This window comes from Perissodus microlepis, chromosome 13, assembly GCF_051167445.1.
Source record: "Perissodus microlepis isolate ML-2025 ecotype Zambia chromosome 13, ASM5116744v1, whole genome shotgun sequence".
NCBI classification, from domain to species: domain Eukaryota; kingdom Metazoa; phylum Chordata; class Actinopteri; order Cichliformes; family Cichlidae; genus Perissodus; species Perissodus microlepis.
In genome coordinates this window covers 650274-672554 of record NC_140473.1, presented here as the reverse complement: position 1 = coordinate 672554, position 22281 = coordinate 650274, and the positions used below count along the sequence as shown (strand labels likewise).

General features: G+C 41.4%; 2 protein-coding genes across 3 annotated transcripts; both read right to left on the bottom strand.

Moving 5' to 3' along the window:
* Window positions 1-4334: 4334 nt before the first annotated feature.
* polr1c (RNA polymerase I and III subunit C) lies at window positions 4335-10886 on the bottom strand. Of its 2 annotated transcripts, none has more exons than XM_084948605.1 (9): window positions 9898-10886; window positions 9115-9186; window positions 8421-8528; window positions 8116-8248; window positions 7451-7582; window positions 7192-7344; window positions 5658-5807; window positions 5442-5558; window positions 4335-4667 (listed from the first exon to the last, which is right to left on the bottom strand). In XM_084948605.1, the coding sequence occupies exons 1-9, from the start codon at window positions 9934-9936 to the stop codon at window positions 4549-4551; spliced, it is 1023 nt and encodes a 340-aa protein (XP_084804731.1). In that variant the 5' UTR covers window positions 9937-10886; the 3' UTR covers window positions 4335-4548. The 2 variants fall into 2 exon arrangements, with proteins under 2 accessions (XP_084804731.1, XP_084804730.1); XM_084948604.1 differs by having other exon boundaries at window positions 10060-10886.
* A 1126-nt stretch (window positions 10887-12012) lies between these two features.
* LOC146374432 (uncharacterized) lies at window positions 12013-21393 on the bottom strand. The gene is made up of 2 exons (XM_084948603.1): window positions 20749-21393; window positions 12013-15184 (listed from the first exon to the last, which is right to left on the bottom strand). The coding sequence occupies exon 2, from the start codon at window positions 15175-15177 to the stop codon at window positions 13702-13704; it is 1476 nt and encodes a 491-aa protein (XP_084804729.1). The 5' UTR covers window positions 15178-15184; window positions 20749-21393; the 3' UTR covers window positions 12013-13701.
* Between the last annotated feature and the right edge of the window lie 888 nt (window positions 21394-22281).

Sequence of the window (22281 nt, the reverse complement as noted above, 5' to 3'; positions counted from 1 at the left end):
TTACTAATGTAAAAAAGTGGTTTTATTTATATATGTTTATATATAAATATATACGGTGGCCCCTAGAGACAAAACACGTACAAACTCCAAAACACATTTCTAGCGTTAACTGAACTTCCAAAACAGCTACCTATATCACTTAAATTACACAATTGAAAGCATGTGTGTATTGTTTGTGTATTTATACACAAGCACTCATATATATTCAAATAATTTAAAGAAAAAAAGTTCATTTACCTGTTACTACCACACACCAAATCCGGTCGTTGGTACTTCCTGGCTTGTGTAGCCTCTAGGTAACAAAAGCTCAACACTGCCCCCTAGCATCCTGGAGCACTTCTGTTGTGTTTTTACGTGCTTTGGCGTTTGTACGTGCTTTGTCTGTAGGGGCCACCGTAAATATACTTTTATTTATTCACTCCACATAAAATGTAATAAATAAATCATATAATACAAAAATCAACTATTCACAGTTCAGCTTTTAACTATTTAAATTTTCAGCTTTTTCCTTTTAAACAAATTTAAAGTGAAACAACACAAAACACTGCAAACCACAACACAATTAAATATAAATTAAAATATGAAAACAAAAAGAAGATGCATATTCTCTGTCATATGGGCCTGCATGAATAAACTTTCTGAATCCTTTATCATCTGCAACTGAAAATAGTTGTGGATGATTACTATACCTTTCTAATGTGACGTTGTTGTCCCTGGCTCTTTCTCTCTCTCTCCCTCCCGCTCTGTTCCTGTGCTACTGAGTGTAACTACCGCCCCTCCCCCCTCTGCCCAGCGCAAAGCACAAGGCTCGCATGCGGAGTGAAGCAGAAAAAAAGTGCAGAGAGAGGGTGAGAGAAAGAAAAAAAAAAACATGGCTCGCGATAAGGAGCCGGCTCACGTGGTTCACGTCAAAGATCCGGCTCTAAGAGCCATTTCGTTCGCGACCGACACATCACTATTGTGGATAGAACCTGTTTTTAAGTGTGGTTGTCCTAGCTTTCACACTCCTGTATCGTCTGCCAGATGGTAGGAGTGTGAACAGTGTGTGCTGTGGGTGGGTGCTGTCCTTAATGATATAGTTTGCCCTGAGTGTTGTAAATGTCCTGTAGTGGTACTCCACAGATGAGTTGTGCCATTTTGATGACACGTTGGAGAGCCTTCCTGTCCTGAGTTCCCGTAGCACACTGTGATGGAGTTTGTCAGGATACTCTCCACTGTGCATCTGTAAAAGTTGCTGAGAAGTTTGGAGGTTAATCCAAATTTTCTCAGCTTCCCTAGGAAGAAGAGTCGTTGTTGAGACTTCTTGATGATCTGCCGTGTGTTATGGGTCCAGGTGAGATCCTCACTGATGTGGGTGCCAAGGAATTTGAATGTCTTCACCCTCTCCACCTGAGTCCTGTTGATGCATAGTGGGGCGTGCTGGTCTCTCCTCATTCTTGGGTCAATAATCATCTCCTTAGTCTTCTCAGCATTTAAGGAGAGATTATTTTCCAGGCACCAGCTGGAACCACCTCTTCCCTGTAGGCAGTCTCCTCTCCAGCAGTAATCAGCCTGACAATGGTTGTGTCATTTAATGATGGAGGTGTTGCTTTGGGAGGGGACACAGTCATAGGTGAACAGGTGTACAGGAGTGGACTGAGCACACAGCCTTGGGGAGTCGCTGTGCTCACTATCTTTGTACCTCATGTCCTGGTACCAACTCTGACTGCCTGGAGTCTGCCTGTGAGGAAGCCCAGGACCCAGAGACAGAGGGGGATGTCAGTCCAAGAGTAGAGAGCTTTTTCACGGTGGGATGACGGTGTTGAATGCTGAGCTGTAGTCTATAAACAGCATTCAAACATACATGTCCTTGTTTCCGAGGTGTGAGAGGGCTGTGTGGATGGCTGCATTAACGGCGTCCTCGGTAGAGCGATTCCTCCGATATGCAAATTGCAGAGGGTCTAATCTGTCCGGGATGGCTTCTTTGATATGGGACTTGACAATCCTCTCAAAACAATTCATTACAATTTGAAGTGAGTGCAATGGGGCGAAAGTCATTCAAACAGGTTATTTACGTGGGGAGGGGCACTATGGTGGTGGTCTTGAAGCATGTGGGCACAGCTGACTGGGTGAGGGACAAATTGAAAATGTCTCTGAAGAGCAAACACTCAAAGCATGGCCTGGGATGTTGTCAGGGGAAATCAGTGATGTGTTGGAGGCCCTGCCACATTCGTCGGGATTCGAGTTGTTGTAGTATCCCTCCAGCTTCAGTCTGTATGTAGGTCATATCTGGCCTTTTTGTAGCGCTCTGTGTCACCAGAGGCAAACGCAGTGGAGTGTGCATGTAGCATGGAACGTACCTCACAGTTCAACCATGGTTTCTGATTTGGATATGTTTTGTAGCGCTTGGTGGGGACACTATTGTCAATGCATGTGGTGAGGTAGCTGGTGACCACTGGTGCATATTCCTTTAAATCCACAGAACAGTCCTCTCTCATGGCAGCAGTCTTAAACACACCACAGTTTGTAGCACCAAAGCAGTTCTGAAGCACCGAATCAGTCTTTTCACTCCAAGCTTTAGTAATTTTACTTACTTGGGGGGCTCGTTTGAGGAGCTGCCTGTATGCCAGATAGAGGAACACAGAAATGTGGTCGGACTGTCCAAACTGCGGGCGAGGCACTGCCTTGTATGCGCCTCTTACATTGCTGTAGAGCTGGTCTATGATGTTGTTATTCCTTGTCGGAAAGCTCAAGTATTGATGGAACTTTGGGACCACAGTCCTGAGGGTGCAGTGATTAAAATCCCCGGCAGCAACAAACGCAGCAACTGGGTGAGCAGTCTCGTGTTTGCTGATGATGTCATGCAGTAGTCCTAGCGCTGTGGTCCAGTGTTGTTGATGTAAATGCATACACCGCCGCCTTTGTTTGTACCCGAGGCAGATGTGACGTACGGGACAAATCACGTTCCTTTTCACCTCAATATGGATGTATTGTAATTGGTCCAGCCCAGAGTCGATCATGACCACTCAGTCCACCACCTTTCATTGTTTCAATTCAATTCAATTCAATTCAATTTTATTTATATAGCGCCAAATCACAACAAAAGTCGCCTCAAGGCGCTTCATAGATACAGAGAGAAACCCAACAATCATATGACCCCCTATGAGCAAGCACTTTGGCGACAGTGGGAAGGAAAAACTCCCTTTTAACAGGAAGAAACCTCCGGCAACGTAGGGGTCACCCCGGTAACTTTATAACGTTAGAAACAAACAAACAAACAACATCAGCCTACCGGGCAAATGCCCGGTATGCCCGATGGCCAGTCCAGCTGTGCAAAGTATCCACAACTTTTGGACAGTAGTGCATACAGTTGGGTCAATGGTATGTTTTTCATAGTTCTGCCTGTGCGGACCACAATGGTGAATTTGAAATCACACTGTCAAGACGGGACAGAAGTGCACACTTTTAGACTCAAAGGGCTGAACAGAAGTTCTGTAACTGTTTATGAGTTACATTTTATACAGTCACCCATTATCACAAGCTCAAACGTAACTGGACAAACTAGTACAATTTTAAATGTAAGGAAAGGTTTTTGTAGTCTAGTCTAGAAAAATATCCCATTTCTTTGCCTTAAGAAAGTCTTTGGTTCGGTTTCCATTTTGCTTTGGGTCGCTATCCATGTAAAGCTCTGTCAGTTTTGTAGCATTTGACTGAAGCAGAGGACATAGTTTTGTGTGTTTCATAATACATCCTGATACTTCTATCACACAATCAATAAGCACTACTGACTTCATCCCACTGTCAACCATACATACCTATGCCATTACACTGCCTCCATCATATTTGATACATGTGGTGTCCAATCAAGTTGTTTCTCTCCTCCTCCGTGTCTCTTTTCCCAGCTTAATCTGTCCAAACATTCTTTACCAGAACTGTTTACATGCTTCCTGGTAGTCTGATCTGGGATTCTCCTTCTAGAAAATAAACAGTAATTTCTCTCGATTGCAGATTTTGGCGACGATAAACATACCTCCTTTTACTTTACTAAGTACATCCACTTCTGTGGTCTTCTGGACCTGTTGGCAGTGAGTTCCTTTTTTAACAATGAGTTTGGCATTCTTGCAGTGTTTTTCTCTCTAACTGAGAAGCTAGAAAACAAAATAGATCTCATGGTGGTCTCCTTCATTTGGACTGAAATCTCTTTGGATCTCATATTGTCAGTCAACTGTCCAATTTGTTTTTGAGCCTCTAACGATGGAGAACTGTGCATAAAAATAGCTGTAATTCCTAAACAGTTAATGCTATTTTATTTAGAAAAGAAAAAAAAGTGGAAAGTACTCTGACAGTCAATAATATTAAGATGTTTGTCTTCAATTCAACATTTGTTTAATGGAAAGTATACAAAATACCAGACAAAGCTGTATATACATACTCAGATGATACCAACAAAACACCTGCATTTTGAAATTTCTGTGTACCCTTTATCAGTATAGAATATTTGAACACAGTCATTCCACTGACAGCATAGTAAGAACCATCCGAGGTCTGACGGGCTGCTCAGTCATCCTTTCATTCCATAACAGTCGAGTCCAGTTCATTGAGAAACCTCTGACATTTAGCCATGAGGACCTTAATCGCCTCTGTGACTAAGACGTCTGGAGGCAGGATCCCGGTGGATTCCACTGTAACTGTAAAAGAAAAAACATCCATGGGCTAAAATAGTGTAAAGACAGTGATGCACGTATTCAAAGTCTGTGCAAGTGTAGAAATTAGTGCTGTCAGCGTTAATCTTGTTAAAATGACGTTTACGCCATAACCGCATTAGCGCGGATCACCGGCGCTAACGTGTTAACGAGCTAACCGTGCTAACGCTTTAATGCCGTGCAGCCCCACGGGGTCCTGAGTTATCGCATTCAAAAGATTTTCAGAAAACTCGACCTCTGACCCCTGGCTTTAAGTTTGAGGTCACTGAGATTTGAACTGGTCTGAGGGTTTTAGTAGATGCACCTATGGTATCAATTTCACAACTCTAGGTGAGTAATGCAATCACAAACTTAAGTGTCCACATCGCCCACCCAGTAGGGTGACTACAACAACCAATCAGCTTATTCTGGCCGAGGGGTAAACACCGAAAAGAACACTGACTAATAATCAGTACAGATATATTTTAGCATACAAGTGAATGCGCATCTGTCCAACACCAAGACTCATTATCATTTATCATTTCAGGCATGGATTGACCCCTTGAATAAAGCAGCTGTGGTTTCACAGCATATAGACTTCAGATTCTTTGAATGCCGCGATCTCTCTTAAACTGACTCTGTTACAGACTGTGTGGAATAAACAAAGAGACAGGGCACTGATTCATGATTTTAGGAGTGGCTAGGCCACTGTAAAAGGAATATTTGCATTTTTATCAGTGAGTTTGCATGGTGTCTTATAGCAGCTACACATGAACGTACAGATGAAATGGTCTCGCACTCGTCCAAGCTTCACCACATTCTTCAGGTCACTGTGTCGGAGGACTTCCCGGCTGCATGTATCCAGGCGACTGTTCACAACTTTGGCAACCTTTGTCCCTTAAATACACAAAAAATGTGATAACATTCGCAGCATCAGGTGACTGATTGCAGGTTAATACAATGTAACTTGTTGAATTTAAGTGAAGCCACTCTTACCATTAATATCTTCCAGGTCTATAACTCCTCGTGAGAAGCACTGTTTTAATCGCTCCGCCTTCTCTCCCTCCACCACCTCCAGGAGGGTGATCTCTGGGAGGAGGCGGTAACTCGCTGTGGCCACTGGGGAGAACTTGGCATGGTCTTTGCCTAAACACACAACAGAGAACACACTTTATCATTAGGCAGCAGAAAATACCGTTTACAGACTATCCCGTTATTTGGACTGATAACATCCAAGTAGTATGTAAACTGCTGCATTCACTTCAGCACATCCTGAAAACATTCCATCCTTAGCTTGAGATGTTTTAGTAGTGCACCAGCCACATACCCAGGGTCACCTGTTAACTCACATTTCATCTTGTAATTGAACTCCCTGCAGCCAGAACGTGATATTATGGAAAAAGTCAGCCACTCCTGTACGCCACCATTTGGTGCACACACCTATCTAAAGCCCTACAAACACACACGCACACACACACATCTGACTGAAAGTCTCAAAACACAATGGACACATATGGAATTATATAGTAAACAAAAAAGTGTGAAATAAAGCATGTTTGATATTTTAGGTTCTTCAAAACAGTCACCCTTTGCTTGGATTACTGCTTGTCACGCATTCCCTGAAATGCTTCTCTTGTCCTGAAGGACACTTGTTGGTCCTTTGGCCTTCACTCTGCGCTCCATCGCATCCCAAACCATCTCCATTGAGTTTAGGTAATTTTGAATAAATCCCCAACAGTGTCACCAGCAAAGCACCCCCACACCCGCACACCCCCTCTCCTCCATGCTTCAGTAGTATGAGGGTCCACACAGATGTCCGTTGGCCAGGCCTTTTTTTGTGACTGTATGTACTCATCTGCTGAGAATTTACATTACAACCCAACAACTATGAATTCAAAGAAATATAACAGGAATTACTATTCAGGAATCTGGCCTCCAGCTGCTCGTGTCGATGTCCGCAGCAAAGTGTAATCCAGGCATTATAGCCGATTCAGTGTTGCCAATTAATGCATGTGCATACACATCTTTGGACTGTGGGAGGGAGCCAGCGTACCTTGAGAGAACCCACACACACAGGAAGAGCATGCAAACTGAGGACGGAAAGCCCCTGACCGACCAGTGGATTCAAACCCAGGAGTTTCAAACCCTAATGGGACCACGTGTATCCCAAACCAATAAAGTGTGACATGGAAGCACTTCAACATATAAAATGTTGTTAAATCAAAGATTGTTTAAAACACAATTGTATAATGTTACTTGAGCCAGATGTAACACATATATCCCAATGGTTTGTGTCGGACTGAGAAATTTCTTAATATCAGTTTGATGAAATTAATCGTTACATGTCAGAAAGTTCATGTTTATTACAGTATACATTTTTAAAAACAGTAAAAGTAATTTAATATAATGTAACAATGTATTATGAGCATCTCTGTCCAGCCAATAGAAATAATACATTGTTATTATAATGTAAATAATAATGCTAGTGTCTCTATCTTCAGCACTGCAGCCGCTCAGAGATAAAGCTTACCAATTCCTTTGACACAGTGCATGACAATGTCCAGCTCTTGTCCCGGTCGTAGTTGAGCTATCAGAATGTCATCATGCACAGGCCCAATACAGCAGTCTGCAAACACGTCTGCCTGGTTCCCAATGGGGACCCACTTTATGTCCTTGGAATAAACTATGAGCAGATAAAAGTGGACAGAGCAGATATCTGCAATTAGACAGGAATACTTTCTTTTTTACTAAGATATCTGCACCATTTTGTGACACCTAAAAATACCCACCCATGTGGTTTAAGTACAGCTCTCGTGGGTCTGACGAGTCTTTGCTTGCTCTGGGATTCCTGCTGCACTTAATCTTCAGCTGCAGTTGAATTGTGTCTATTTCTGAACCCTCTTCCTCTGCAGACTCCTCCCCTAAAAAAACCAAAGCAGCATTTTAAACATGTTGCTTAACATGCTGCACATCATCACTGTTAAATCAAGTGCAGGAGACACTGGAAATTTGCAGCTCATGAAATTATAAAAAGTGATTATTTAGTCTTTCATTCACAGCACAAACCTGCGGACAGATGACTGACTCCACATTCACGTGGAGTCACAGTTTTTTTCCCTACCAAGCACAGCTACAGGACGAGATGTGTTCTAAAGGTACTAATGCTCATAACGCACGAATGAACGAGGCAACTAGAACATGGCATAAGCAGGAAGCAGGCATGACCTCTCCGTCATATCTGTTTCACATGCTCAGTACAACTGAGGTCAGGCTCATTGTCAAGTTTCAGTTTCTGCAGCACAGCAGGAAAACTGTCTTTATTCTTAGACTTATGACTAAGCAAGATGTTATCTAAACCGGCACTTTGTCACATGACAAGAAGATGACACAGTGGGATAAAATGAGCATTGGTGTCAACTGCCTTATGGGTGAGTGGTTCAATATGATGCTTTACCAGTGTTTCTGTACTCAAACAGACGAGGGTCAGCTTTGATGGGGATGAGGCCTAATCTGTGGGCCAGGACTTCGTCTTGGACAATGGAGGTATTACTATAGATGAACACCTTTTCTGTAGCCACAGTAGGCACCTAAAAAAAATTAAATAATAATTAGCAGCTTCCAAAATACATTTGCATAAAATGAATAAACTAAATGCCTAAATTCACAAAATGTACACGTTCTTCATCAACCAAAGTCCCTCACATACTGAAAGTTCAAGAACAGGTCTGAAACCGTAGTGACACAACAAAACAAGCTCACCTCTGCCAGTAAGATCCTTCTGAAGGCATTGGCAATGGCTGCATCAATCCCCACCATGTCGAACTCCATACTGTTTTCATCCAGATGCACGACATCGATTCTGAAGTTCTGCAAAGAAACAGGAGAGATCCATTTCTATTTAGAATCGCACGCATTTGTTAAAGGCACAAGCGAAGCACTGGTCTTTTATTTAGCACGTTAGTCACTCTAGTCTGTACACATCTTTGTCCAGATACACATTCAATACTTTTTACTGGTGGACAGACAAATGTAAGGAAAAGGCAGGTGACTAACATAACCTAAAGGTTCTGCTGGCGTCGAATCAGGCCAAGAATGATGCTTAGAGTAATTATGACCATGTGGTGTGTTAAAAGCAGTACTTTGGTTAAATGCTTTAAGTTACTACTGAACGTCTGCACTTCAGTCGCATCTCGATTACTTGATCAAAAATGAAATGCGGTGGTATGCATAGGTGAAATTACAAATCTGTTGCATTTTGGACACTTATGGACCAAACTGGCCAGTAAGAAGAGCAGATCCCTGTAAAGACTCCAAATAAGCCGGATCAGCATCTCAATAAAGGCTTGTGCATCATTCCCAATAGCGCACAAAAGCCATGTGAGATTTGCAGAAGAAAACTGATGACATTCGTCCTCCCAGCGTTTACAGGCCCACCGCAGTGACAACATTTTACCTTTTGAAATTTCTCCACGTTCCAAGTGTCGTCATATCCGGGGTAGTTTCCAGGGAAATCCGTAGTATGAACCTAAGAGCAACAGATAAATAATGGCTGAGAGTAATAAGAGACAACAACAGCACACAGGTCCACAAGTACGATCAGGTGTCGTGCCAAACTAGGTATCCCCGACAGAATTTGTTTCCCCTGCGTCCGGAGCACACGCTGGACTGTCCAAATCACGGACAAACAGTCTCCCACATTGTTGATTTTTAGTTTACCAACACTTCTCATAATGACTAACTACTCCTGACATTTTTGAGATGTGAGCTCTTTATACAACGAAGTTATAGTGGGATACAAATAATATCAGGCTGATCCTGCCACAATTTGTTCCCCCTGTGTAAATCACGGACAAACAGTCTCCCACACTGCTGATTTTTAGTTCACAAACACTTCTTATTATGACGCATTACTCCTGAAACTTTGGAGGATTTATCTCTTTATATAGTAAAGTTACAGGAGAATAAAAATAGTTATCAGCCAAAATGTTAATGGTTTGTTAAAATAATCCCATCCGATACCCCGTGAGCAATAAATACATAATTTTCTGTAGTAACCCTCAAACTGAATGGTAATGTAACGATACTAATTTTTCACTTTTTCACAAACTGAAAACATCAGTACTTCCTGCTCCCAGCACAGGGGAAACACATTCTGTCGGGGATACCTACTTTGGCACGACACCGGCAGGTGATACTACGAGTGAATAATCAACGCAGAAACACATTATACTCTCACCTCCATGTATGATTGTTGTATATTACAATAAGTGCTCATTAAGTAATATTAATGCAGTCCGTGTCAAACACGCGTATCAGTTAAAGCGTGTCAGTCAGAGCCTCACTACCCCACAGAGGACATGCTGTGCCTCTCCAAATCCACGATCACAGCCGCACTTACATTCGTCACACCAAATTCTCCCAATATTACTCGATTCCGAATTTCTTCCACGTTCTCCATGCTGGCTGCCATTTTGCCGAGTGGGCGGGGAGTCTTTGGCTCCGCCCGCACCCCCTTTACGGTACAGTAGTGGTTCTCTCCTCTCCATCAGCAGCTGTATGAATCAGGGGGTTTCTCTCTAATATGCACGCGGAGAAATTTGGCTCATATACGGTAGACAAGATCAAAATTGCAGCATCGGGTATTTTTCACAGTGTGCTCATACTGCACGGTGTTCATGCGCCAGTTCACACTGAGTGATGAATAAAAACTGCAGTCATTCGTCAGTAGCACTCGGAGGCACTGTGTGGTTATCGGTTATCAATAATCAGTTCTTTGTGGTTGATATGGTGGTGATAGACGCAAAGGCCAACATCAAGCACTCAGCCTACGAAAAAGAACTCGGTGGGATAAACTTTGCATTGAGTAAAAGTCAGTCGTTTAAAAATGATCTAGTTTCAAGTCTTGATTTCCGCTTTAGCGCTTTAGTTTTTGGCGTCTCCCCCATCCTTATTTCATGATTTGGTTTGGTCCAGGTGCACGCGCTCCTAGCTGATGCTGAGCGCCGGAAGGGGGTGCTTGTTTTTGTTCATTTATTCAACATGTAATTTTAAAAATCACTTCATCTGACGACCTGCTGCCAGGCCAAACAGATCAAACCTCTGGCTCAGCTGTCCGGCTCTCCGTATACACTCCTGATACTGAAACAGCGCCACTGAAATCTGAAGAAGTAGGTGAGATTTTCTGTGTTAAAAATGTGTCAGATTAACACATTTTAGTTGCCTGTACCGTGTTAAATAATAATATATATACATTGTTTAATTATCATTAACAATATTAAAAAGTTAAATAAAATGGCTTGCACATGTCTCATCAATCTTACACAAAATCAAAAAAAACTATTTATCTCTGCAAAATATTGATCCATGTCTGCTCAGTGTTATATTTTTAGGGCCAGAGCCTCACACTATGGACCAGGGTTTTGACTTATCCAGGTAACATCAGGGTTAACCCTGGGTAAATTGCCATGGTAACCTGCTCTGGAGTAGGTTTGGAAATCATTGCCTACTGACCAATCAATTCTCCAGAAAATAGTGTGACCATTCCATGTCTGACAGAGTATTAGGAGCACATTAAGTTAAACAAAAAGAAAAGTGTTAATTTTCAGATTAAAGACGGAATTTTGAGATTAAACTTAAAATACTATTTTGAGAAAAAAGTTGAAATGTGGAGACTGCAGTTGTCATTTTAAGCCAGGGGTGTCGAACTGCAGGCCTCGAGGGCCGGTGCCCTGCAGGTTTTAGATATCACCGTGGGTCAACACACCTGAATCAGATGATTAGTTCATTAACAGGCTTCTGGAGAAGTTCAAGAGGAGGTCATTTAGCCATTTAAATCAGCTGTGTTGGATCAAGGACACCGGCCCTCGAGGCCTTGAATTTGACTCCCCTGCTCTAGAAAATGCCATGCATAGATGAGTTAGGGAAACAACTTCGTCATCTATTGTATTGGGTCTTGTGATACAACATACATCGTGTTTATTGCTTGAGGGTGTAAACCATCATTATCCTTGCGTCTGTCCAATGCCAGGTATTTCATTTTGCACACAGTCGTGTGTTCTTCCTTCTGACCAGATGCAGCTTTCTGCAATCTTTTCAAAGCTCTTACAAGGAAATTATTTCCTTCTAACTAAAAACAATTCTGAAGTATGATCACAAACTCATGTACACAAAGCGTTTTCTAGAAGGCTTTAATCTCCACATTTCAACTTTACTCTCAAAATATTATTTTGAAGTTAATCTAGAAATTTTGAATCTATTGTCATAATGATCAATAATATATATTTTTTCTTAATGTGGTCCTAATATTCCTTTGTATCCCTCGGACCTCTGTGCTCAAACAGCAGGAGGGCCTGAAGTTTAATATTGCCATGTAATGTCTTTATGTTTCCCTAAAGAGCATCTGCAACAAATAATAAATAATGTAGATTTTTAATGCAATGCTTTCTCTGTTAGCAGCAAACATTGCATTATTTTTATTGTTCTATAAGCTTTCATATCAGATCCTGAAACAGGACATCTGCTATGTACTTGCACAACTTCTATCAAATTTGCACTAAGTTTGAATTGTGTTTTTATATGTAATGTTTACTCTTGAACCATAAACAGCAGAGTCTGTAGATAAAGAAGTAAAAACTAAAACTGTTGGGAACAGGTTATATTTCGACTTTTGGTTTAAAATTACCTGGGAGTGCGATGTGTGTTATAGATTCTCGGGGAGTTTTTTGTTAATCGGTCACATTTGTAGTTCGCTTTGTAATCGGAAGGTTGCCGGTTCGAGCCCCGGCTCGGACAGTCTCGGTCGTTGTGTCCTTGGGCAACACACTTCACCCGTTGCCTACTGGTGGTGGTCAGAGGGCCCGGTGGCGCCAGTGTCCGGCAGCCTCGCCTCTGTCAGTGCGCCCCAGGGTGGCTGTGGCTACAATGTAGCTGCCATCACCAGTGTGTGAATGGGTGGATGACTGGTTGTGTAAAGCGCTTTGGGGTCCTTAGGGACTAGTAAAGCGCTATACAAATAAAGACCATTTACCATTTTACTTTGATCTGTGACAAACTGACGTGATTTCCACATCTCCTTTATCAGGTTGTGGGACTGTATTTAAATTAATTAAAATCTTATTGTGTATTGTATCCTTTTTACAAAAGTGTTGCATTTTATTGGTATATGCTTTTGATCTTCACAATTTTTTTTTATCACAGTTTGATAACATCTCTGAGAATGTGGCACTCATAGGGATCATTTTCTGTAGAAGGGTCATATGATGTGAACTCGCAGGGGAAACGCTGGGTTAACTTGATGAGTTGATAACCTTCACTCACTATGTGTTTTACACACCACTGTGCAGTTAATCGTGAGTTATTATTATATTAAGATATGGGGAACTTCAGGCATTTTTCATTTTCATTCATGAAACACTCTTAATAAAAGGTAGAGATTCTGTTCAACAGCTAGAACTAGATTAGATGAAAACATTTTGACAATTTTAATGACCAATAAAAATGCAGCATTAAAGAGGTGAAACGTGTAAGTTTTAGCAGTTTCCCAGAGAACTGTCATGGAGTCTGTTAACTCCAAAAGAATGAATGTTATTTAGACGTTGGTACTGTACTGTTTGTGCAAAACTGGCAGTGAAAAGAGATTTGTGTGTTGACTGAGCTAAACACCAATTTAATTAACAGTAATAGTGCACAGAAGCATATTATGGACTATTGATGAATGATGTCTGCATCCACTGAGAGATAAATAGAATGTCCCTGGGTAATATTTCACTAAGAAATGATGGAAAAAAATTTTTTTGTTTTTTGTTTTATTTCTTTTTAACATTTTCTTTTTCATAGTGATCTTTAATCATTATCAGGCTTTCATAATCTTTACAATATTTGAATAAGGATCACTTTATGAAAAGTTTTCCCATTCAATTTGGTATAGAGGTTTGTCTTATAAGAATGCAGTATCATCCAGACATTTGAGGTTGACGCTATGAGCAGCCCTTGTGGCTACTAAGCACAGTGTTCAGGTCCTGTTCATCTGTCAGGTGCTCAGTTAATCAACAGCTGCAGAGCGGCAACTGCAGCAAGCCGGAGATTGGAGGTAGCCCATCATCCTTCTTTTTCTGTGACAGCCAGCATTCCTGACTTGCTGGGAGGGGTTGGGGTTTTGCTGTGAGAGCTTGGCCGCACGGTTTGCTGTCTCCTTGATCTGCAGCTCAAGGTGTTTCTGAATGGCGAGACCCAGCTCCTCAGGGTCCACGGAGGCCCCATAGACCTCCCATGTCATCCCTTCTGCATCCCACTTCACTTCCTTGACTGGGGACTTAGGTGCACCACTTGCTTTTTTGTCTCTGTCGCTGTCAGTCTGGCTAGAAGACATCTTACTCTTGTTAGTTTCTGCCAGATAGATCTGAGGGAACACATGAGAACCGGTGCTCTGATTTGTCTGCACCCCGATATCTCTCAGAACTTTTTGGGCTGTCATAGTTCCCATGTCACGTGTTGTGATTCTTTCTTGGCCAGTTGTCGTACTGCACCAGTCATCTTTACCTAAGTGTTTTTGGGAGCATTGTGAGCCAGTACCAGGTGGCAGTGAACTAATCCAGGAGCAGCTCAGATTGCAGCAACGCAACAAATGTTTGGCATCTAAGCCAGTCTCACTAACAGAGGAGAAGAGGCGAGGCAGTGTAAGGTGGTTTCCTGCTGAGGAAGGTGGTACTGGAGGCTGGATACTGGAGCCTGCCAGACGTGGCAGCATCTGCGAGGGGGCTGGAATAGGCTGAGGATGGCAGTAGGCAGCAAATGTATCCTCAAAATTGGCATGGTGGATATAGGAGCTGCAACAGTGTGGCTTGTCACATTTAGTGGAAAGAGGGCCGCCTTCTCCTTGACACTGCGCTTTGATATCTGCGTCATCAGATGAGATACAGAGACCTCTCCTCTGAGGATGCTGTAAGCTACAGTCTCCACTGCAAATAGTGGTAACAGTGTTGCACTGATGTAGCTGCATGGGCTGCTTGCAAGCCATCATGGAGTGAGTCTCAGCCTCTTGGACGCTTGCATCTCTGCTGTGGAAAGCAATTTCAGTTTTCGCCAAAGGCAAAGTGTCTGAGTGACTCCTGTGAACAATCAGGGAGGCCAGCTTCACATTCTGCTCTGTTCTGATGGTCTCAGGATAATTAGTGTTTGTATTCACAACTATCTCATCATTGTCTGAAAGTGTTTCTGTCACAACTGGACGAAGTGGGTGATTTGAAGCCATGATGAGCGGGAAGTGTTCAGATGGGCTTTGTTGGTGTTTAGCAGTTTCTGTTGCAGTAGGAGTTGAATGACATTGTTCTTCACAGATTTCACTGGGGGATTTCTCCTGGCAGTTGTAACATGGTCGTTGAGGCAGTCCAGAGGGTGATGTTACTTGTGTAGGTGTCTCTGTGGTGTCAAAGACGGACTGGCTGGAAAAAATAGGCTGCAGTGGAATAGTTCCTCCCATTGGATGCAGCTCTGACATGGGACGCCCTGCCTCTGCCATGGAAGACCTTTAGGAAGAAATACAACATATTGTGTAGGTGACAGCACAGATACAGAGCACAGAAAACAGAATAATAAATGCATACTTTAATACTGCATTCATTATTTAATTTAATAAAAATACTAATACTTATTTGTTCACAATAGTGAATTGTGATGTATTTTCCAGCTGACAAGATGAATTTATTGTAATCATGTGCAAAAAATAAGCACCGTCCACAAATGCCTGATGTTTTTAAAATAGCTACGGTGCTACATGGTGCTGTAGTAACATAAATCATTGCAAATTTTCAGTGTTTACCCAACTTTTAATAAACCACCATGGACTTGTACACTAGAAGGACAGTGCATATGTTGAACAAAGTTGAAGATGGAGCTGCAAACAGGAGGAAACGAGGAAGACCACAAAAAAGATCCATGGCTGTAGTGAAGGAGGAGATGCAAACGGTTGGTGTGCCAGAGAAGAATGGTAAGGATAGGGTGAAATGAAGGCAGATGACCTGCTGTGGTGACCGTTCTAAGGCTTGCACATGCTATGCTCATTGTGAGCTATCCTTTAACCTCTAACCTGCCACCAGCTAAAGGTTTTTCCAATGTTTCGTTAAACTACTGTAAATCTTGAACAGTTTGTGCAATCTTAAAAATTCCAATGGTTTCTGAAAGGAGCGACTCAGTGCTTTTCGCTGATATTAGAGTCATTAAGGTAATCACAAGCACAGCGTCACAGCAGCATCAGGAAGATGAAGGTCGAAAGAGAGTGCGAAGGAGTTATACAGAAAACTGACATTATGTTTGACATTTTGTTTTTGCTGTGTTTTTCATATTTTGTGCCAAGTTTTTTGTATTTGTGTCATTTTAAATTTTACTTATCACCTATCAGCAAACGTGCACTGCCCAGCCTTCTTCCAGCACCTGAAAAAGCAGGGATTTGAGGCTTGTAGAACAGTGAAGAGTGGGTTGATTATCCACTCAGGAAAATGTTGTATAAAAGTGAGCACCAGCGCTGTGCAGAGATGTTTTAGGGGCGGGTGCTCAAAGTTAAAAAGGAGCACACAGAACCAGGCTGAATAACAACAACCCACATTCATCAAGAATCTAATATGGAATCATATTGGTGACAGCACTTGGAACCATAAGGCAACAGATTTTTTTTAATAAAACTGGGGAAAATAAACTAGACTCTGCCTGTGACTCACTCTTTGCCTCTCTTCCTCCTTCCATCTCCTCTGATCCATCACTCTCCACTTGCTGTCCATCTGACAACAAGGCACAATTTGCTATTGCATTGATCTATTACTTAATTATCCACACTTAAAAACTCGTTTCACCTAATCCATGATAAAGTAATGACAGAAGAATGTTATAGAACCAAAGCACTGCAGTTGTGTTTATTGTTTTTATAGTTGAGTAATAATTTAAAATCCACACACACACACACACACACACACACACACACACACACACACACACACACAGTGAGATTTTATACGTTCTCCAGAATACTGTATATACTATTGCATTATAGTGCTGATCCACAATCCTTCCTTCATTATTTATTTATAGTGCTATAATAATAAAGTAACACAAACAAAAAATTAAGTAATAAATATAAAATAATGTATTTATGATAATTCAGTTTTTTGACTATTCACTCTGTGCAGGCAGAAAACTTATTAAATGTTTAAACTGTAGAAATAGAATAATTTTGCTGCTGTAAAATCAGCATTTTGTCATATTTGAAATATAAATCTAATATATTCTGTTTCTTAATTATTTTCTTTAAAACACAGAATCTGTGTGTGTGTTTTTACTATCATAATTATAATGCACATTAGATGCTTATTAGATGCCCCCCCCGACTATGTGCTCCACAAATTATTTATAACCAGTGTTGGGTGTAACGCGTTACTGTAATTAAATTACTTTTCCACTGAAAAAGTAGAGTAACTGATTACTGTTCATTTTTAGGTATTTTAATTAGTTACTTACAATGTACTTGCGTTACATTGTAAAATAATTAAACTCGCTGAATATCATTATTTAATTTCAATAATTTGTCTTCTAAACGTAGAAGTAAACTCTGCCTCTTTAACATGGCTGTAGCGCAGCTGCGCGTCATTTCGCGGCAGTTTGCTGCACGGTCGTTTTCTACAGCGGAAGCTGTCGGACTGAAGCGAGTGGCTGTTTTTTGAAATGGACATATTCCCGTCTCTTCACTTTTCTGAAACAAGCAGACAAGAACATTACAGTAATATGTAAAAACTATGGGCTGCTGTTCATAGCAGGAGTAATCTACTGAAGCGCCTGACACGGAGCGTAGACGAACACTTCTGAGCGATCCTTGTTCGTCATCCATGGATAACACCGCGGCAGCTCCCGCTAAGCAGCAAAACCTGATTTTACTTCAGCAGCACAGAAAGCGTCTGAAGGGGAGCTTAAAAATGATTGCAGGCTACATTGTGGAAGAGATGCTGCCGCTGCGTGCTGTAGAGGCTCCGTCTTTAAAAATGTATTTATTATTTAAAGAGTTTAATTTCTATTGTCTGCCACTCAAGGTTTAGAGGGATTTTAAGAAGTATTTGGTTAAATGACTTATTTAGTAATGAAGTTACTTTTCAGACACAGTAATTAGATAAGTATTTTAAATACAATATTGACTAAGTAATTAGTAATTAATTACTTTTTTAAAGTAACTTACCCAACACTGGTTATAACTATAGAATAAATAGTGTTTCTCGCTCATTTCTCATATCTAGTGGTATTTTCACATACAAGCTTGGAATATTTCCCCATTAGAGAAATTAGTTTTCATCCCCTAAAGCTAGACTTGGTAACCTGGGGAGGGATCGCCAAGGCAACTGCCTCTGGCCACTTTTGCCACTGCCTGCCGCAAAGTAATAGACCACTCCAAATCTTCCTTAGATTAGATCCACAAGGCAGGTTCCCAGTATTTCTGCTCTGTGTGAGGTTACTTGGTTATATTATCTCCATAACGGTCATCTGATGAGAACCATTCATCAATCCAGCCACCTTTCAGAAAAGCTATTTTCTGCTGCTTGACCAGTAAACTGACAGCTTCACTTTTACACTCAGCTCTCGCTTCACTACAGTGTAGAGCCTGATCATCGAGCTCCCTCCCTAGAACCGGCTCCAGGATAGGGCCTCATCCTCCCTTTAACCCTAACCAGTTGCAGCAGATGGCCACCGATTCTTAAGTCTGGTTCTGCCTGATGTTTCTTCCTGTGAAAAGCGAGGGGGGTCATCTGACTGTTGGAAGTTTTTCTGTTTTCACGTTATTATTGTGTGACCTTTCCCCCCTTAAATAGTTTAGAAATTCTACTCAATTCAGTTTAATTGAATAAACCCTATTTGGGCAGGATAGACTGGTCCCTTGATTCAATTCTTTTTACAGGGGTCGGGTGAATTGCTCTGTCTTATCCAGGACACAGAACTGTAAAATAATCACTTTAGGGCTAAAAAAATAAATAAATCTTGAATAAACAGAAAGCGTATTAACACTGGCACCTTGAATGTCTTTCCAAGTCATTCCAGCCAACTTTAACTCTTGAGTATAGAGCAATAAATAATATAAAACCATAATTTTTGTTTTGTACACACCCAGTCAAAAGTTTGGACACACCTTCCTGTTTAATAGTTCTTGACTTTCAATACTTGTGTGCCTGTCAGGGTTCATTGGTGGAATTTCTTGCCTTCTTAATGCAGTTGGGACCATGAGTTGTGTTGTGCAGAAGTCAGGTTGGTAAACAGCTGACAGCCCTATTTGACGGTTGTTAGAATTAATATTTTGGCAAGAACTGCAAAAACCATCAAGTGCTATGAAGAAACTGACTCACACAAGGACGCCCCAGGAATGGAAGAGCAAGAGTCACCTCTGCTGCTGAGGATAATTCATCCGAGTCACCAGCCTTTGTGTTTAGTTGGACTTTCATTTATTTTTCAACAGCACAATGACCCCAAACACACCTCCAGGCTGTGTGAGGGCTATTTTTCCAACAAGGAGAGTGGAGTGCTGCGGCAGATGGCTTGGCCTCCACAGTCACCTGACCTAAACTCAGTAGAGATGGTTTGGGATGAGATGGAGCGCAGAGTGAAGGCAAAAGGACCAACAAGTGCTCAGCATCTCTGGGAACTCCTTCAAGACTGTTGGAAACCATTTCAGGTGACGACCTCATGAAGCTCATGGAGAGAAGGCCATTGAATGAGAAGGTGTGTCCACATTTTTGACTTGTAGTGTAAATCTACTGGTGATGGATACACCAACAGGGTTGTCTTTTATCTGTTATTGTTCTCCCCATATAGGTTCAGAAAGGTTTGGTGTTTGAAGGCAAATTCATAATAATAAAAAACGTAAAAAACTAATAAAAACCGGAGAATTTGTCCTTGGTTACTTCCTGCCTCTGCTTTCATCCTTTCTCTCTCTCTATCCAAAGACCTGCGGCATTCAGCTCTGTGCAAGGTGAGCCTCTTCATTAGTTTATGGTGGTGTTTTTAATTTGTTATATTGTACATCTTGTTGAGGGAGTTCATGTTCTGCTGCTATTTGTGGGTTTTATCTACTCTGCAGTGCATGGTATCTGTACAGATCTGTGAGAATTCTCCAGATCAATGTAATGTGAAAGCCCTCATATCCATATTTATGCAAACATATAGAACATTTAAAGGACACATGCATAATCATTCATAGCATTAGTCTTACGCTTTGTATCTTCTAAATGGCTGTTTTTTTAAATAGGAGTTTTCTACTCTGCTGGAGGACTCGAAGCACTTTATGGAACCTGCTTCATTCTCCCATTCATATAAACATTTTTACACACCTGCTTTCTATCCAACATTAACACTGATGGACACATTGGAGAACAACATGGAGGTCATATTGTTTTGTATTATTATAGAATTTGGCAATCAACTTTGCCTGTATGAAAGTCACTGCACACCACAGATTCAGACATTTCAAGCACATCCTCTGTAGCTGTTACAGGCTCAACTTCACTGGCTCTTTGCCTCTTACACAAAATCAAGGTGTAAGGTGAGGTTACGATGCTAGTAAACGACAACCCCGTTTTTATTCCACTTCTGTACTTCTCACAGAAGATGAATATACTTCTTTTTAACTCACTATTCTTCCTTAAATAGTGAACTATTATTTTAAAATAGTAGCAGCTTTATTTTTGTCACAGTAATAGCTGACTGGATCTCTTTAATATGAGAACGTGTTTTTTTAAAGCACTGTAATACAAGTCACAGGAACCCTACTGTCAGCGGTGCTACAGATTTAGATTGTTCCAATTATAGCCCATGGGAAATTTTCAGATATTGGCTAATTCAAGGAAAAGAAGTAAAACACATCAGGCTGCTGAAATTACTCTAGTGAACTGAACCACCTGGAACCAGATCAGATCCTTTTGCACACCCTTGTCTCTATTGGAAACAGAATCATGAATATGATGCACAGACAGACGTGGTAAGAAGTACATACATGTAGAACCCATTCATACAGCAGTGGCTGTATCAGAAGAAAAGATGGTTAGGTCCTTTTCTTCAACCAGCTTACCTTTACAGTGATCTACTTGCTGCTGACACTCTGTCCTCTTCCTTTTGTGTGTTGGGTGATGGTTGCAGTTCCTTAGAAAGCCCTCCTCCTCATATCCACAGGTGACCCCTTTCCCTCTCTCTGTCTAACTCCACTTCATTCACGCACATCCGATCCTTTTCTTCTCCTTCTTTTTTTCTCAGCAGCTCCCAGCTGTGCACAAAATGGAGGAGACCTCGAGATAATCCCCCCTTGCATCTGATTAGAAATGCCAGGATGCAATCTTCAAACCTCGTGTTCTGTAATGGCGAGTCAGCCTGCTTTGTAGTTGCCTTATCCGGCTATAGAAGGAGATGGGTGGAGGGGGAGGGGGAATGATGGGAGGAGATAGTCAGGCAGCTGGCGTGTTTGCCCCTCCACCTGGGAAGAGGGAAGCAGGGCTGACGTATGAATGAATGTGTACACTACAGAGGAATAAAGACAACAGGCTGTCTGTCCTTGTCCATCTCAGCGTTTACACTTTCTTCTTTTCTTCTTCTGCGTAGTTCCACTCTGACCTCAGGTAGTGCTTCAGTCTCCAACTCTGTTTTTCCTCTTCTTATTTCTTGCTCTACCTCACTGCCGCTCTGCCACCCAACACCAACCCACTCTTCAGCACTCTCTCTGTTGCTATGGAAACTGCAATACTCTTTTTTTCCCACGTAGGAATGACACAACTAAAACAAATCAGCTGGGGACTTTTAATGTGTATGACCGACTCTGTCATTCAACTCACTGATTTGTATTTTCATTTGTGACAGAAAACATGAAAAGAGCACACCTATGATAGTTAACATATAACTAACTATATATCTATCTATCTATATATATTTGTCATTTATATTTGTGTCATCTGGCTTTATAAATAATATATAAATAAAGCTCTGTATCACCTGCATAGCAATTCAAATTTTGACTAGGTCTCATTTTTAAAAACAATTTCTGCTTAATTCAGAAAGTTAAAGCCACGACTGTATAGTACATCTCAGACGCAAAGACGTGCCATAATAAAACACAACAAAGATGATAAAGGAGGTCCCTGAACTGGCTGGCAGCTAAAATCTTCCCCAACGTTGCTGGAAGGTGGCCAAACTGCAGAATTCATCTTCCTGCAAGAAAAGGAAAAGATTCTGCTTTTAAAACACAAGGAAATGGTTTCTTCAGCTAAAAAGAAAGAAAGAAAAAGAAATAGAGATTTTTATGCAACAGTGGGAAATGTAACCCAGGTACAGGTTCGTTTGTATGGGGAGGTTGTCCTAATTGTCTGTGTGTGTAAGGGCTGGGTGGGTGGTGGATGACAGCTGTGCAAAGATTAAGGCTTGGATATTCTCAGAGCAGCTCTGTGTTTCTGTTATACGACTGCTGATTGCATTTGCCAAATGTATTAAAGTATATCTCTTTATATCTGCAGTTTGTGTGTTAGAACTTGCAGTTATTTTGAAGCAGTCTTATTTCTTCCACTTTCTTTTGTTATGTCCAAGTCTCACTTTGTGCTCACTGCTGCCTCTGACTCAG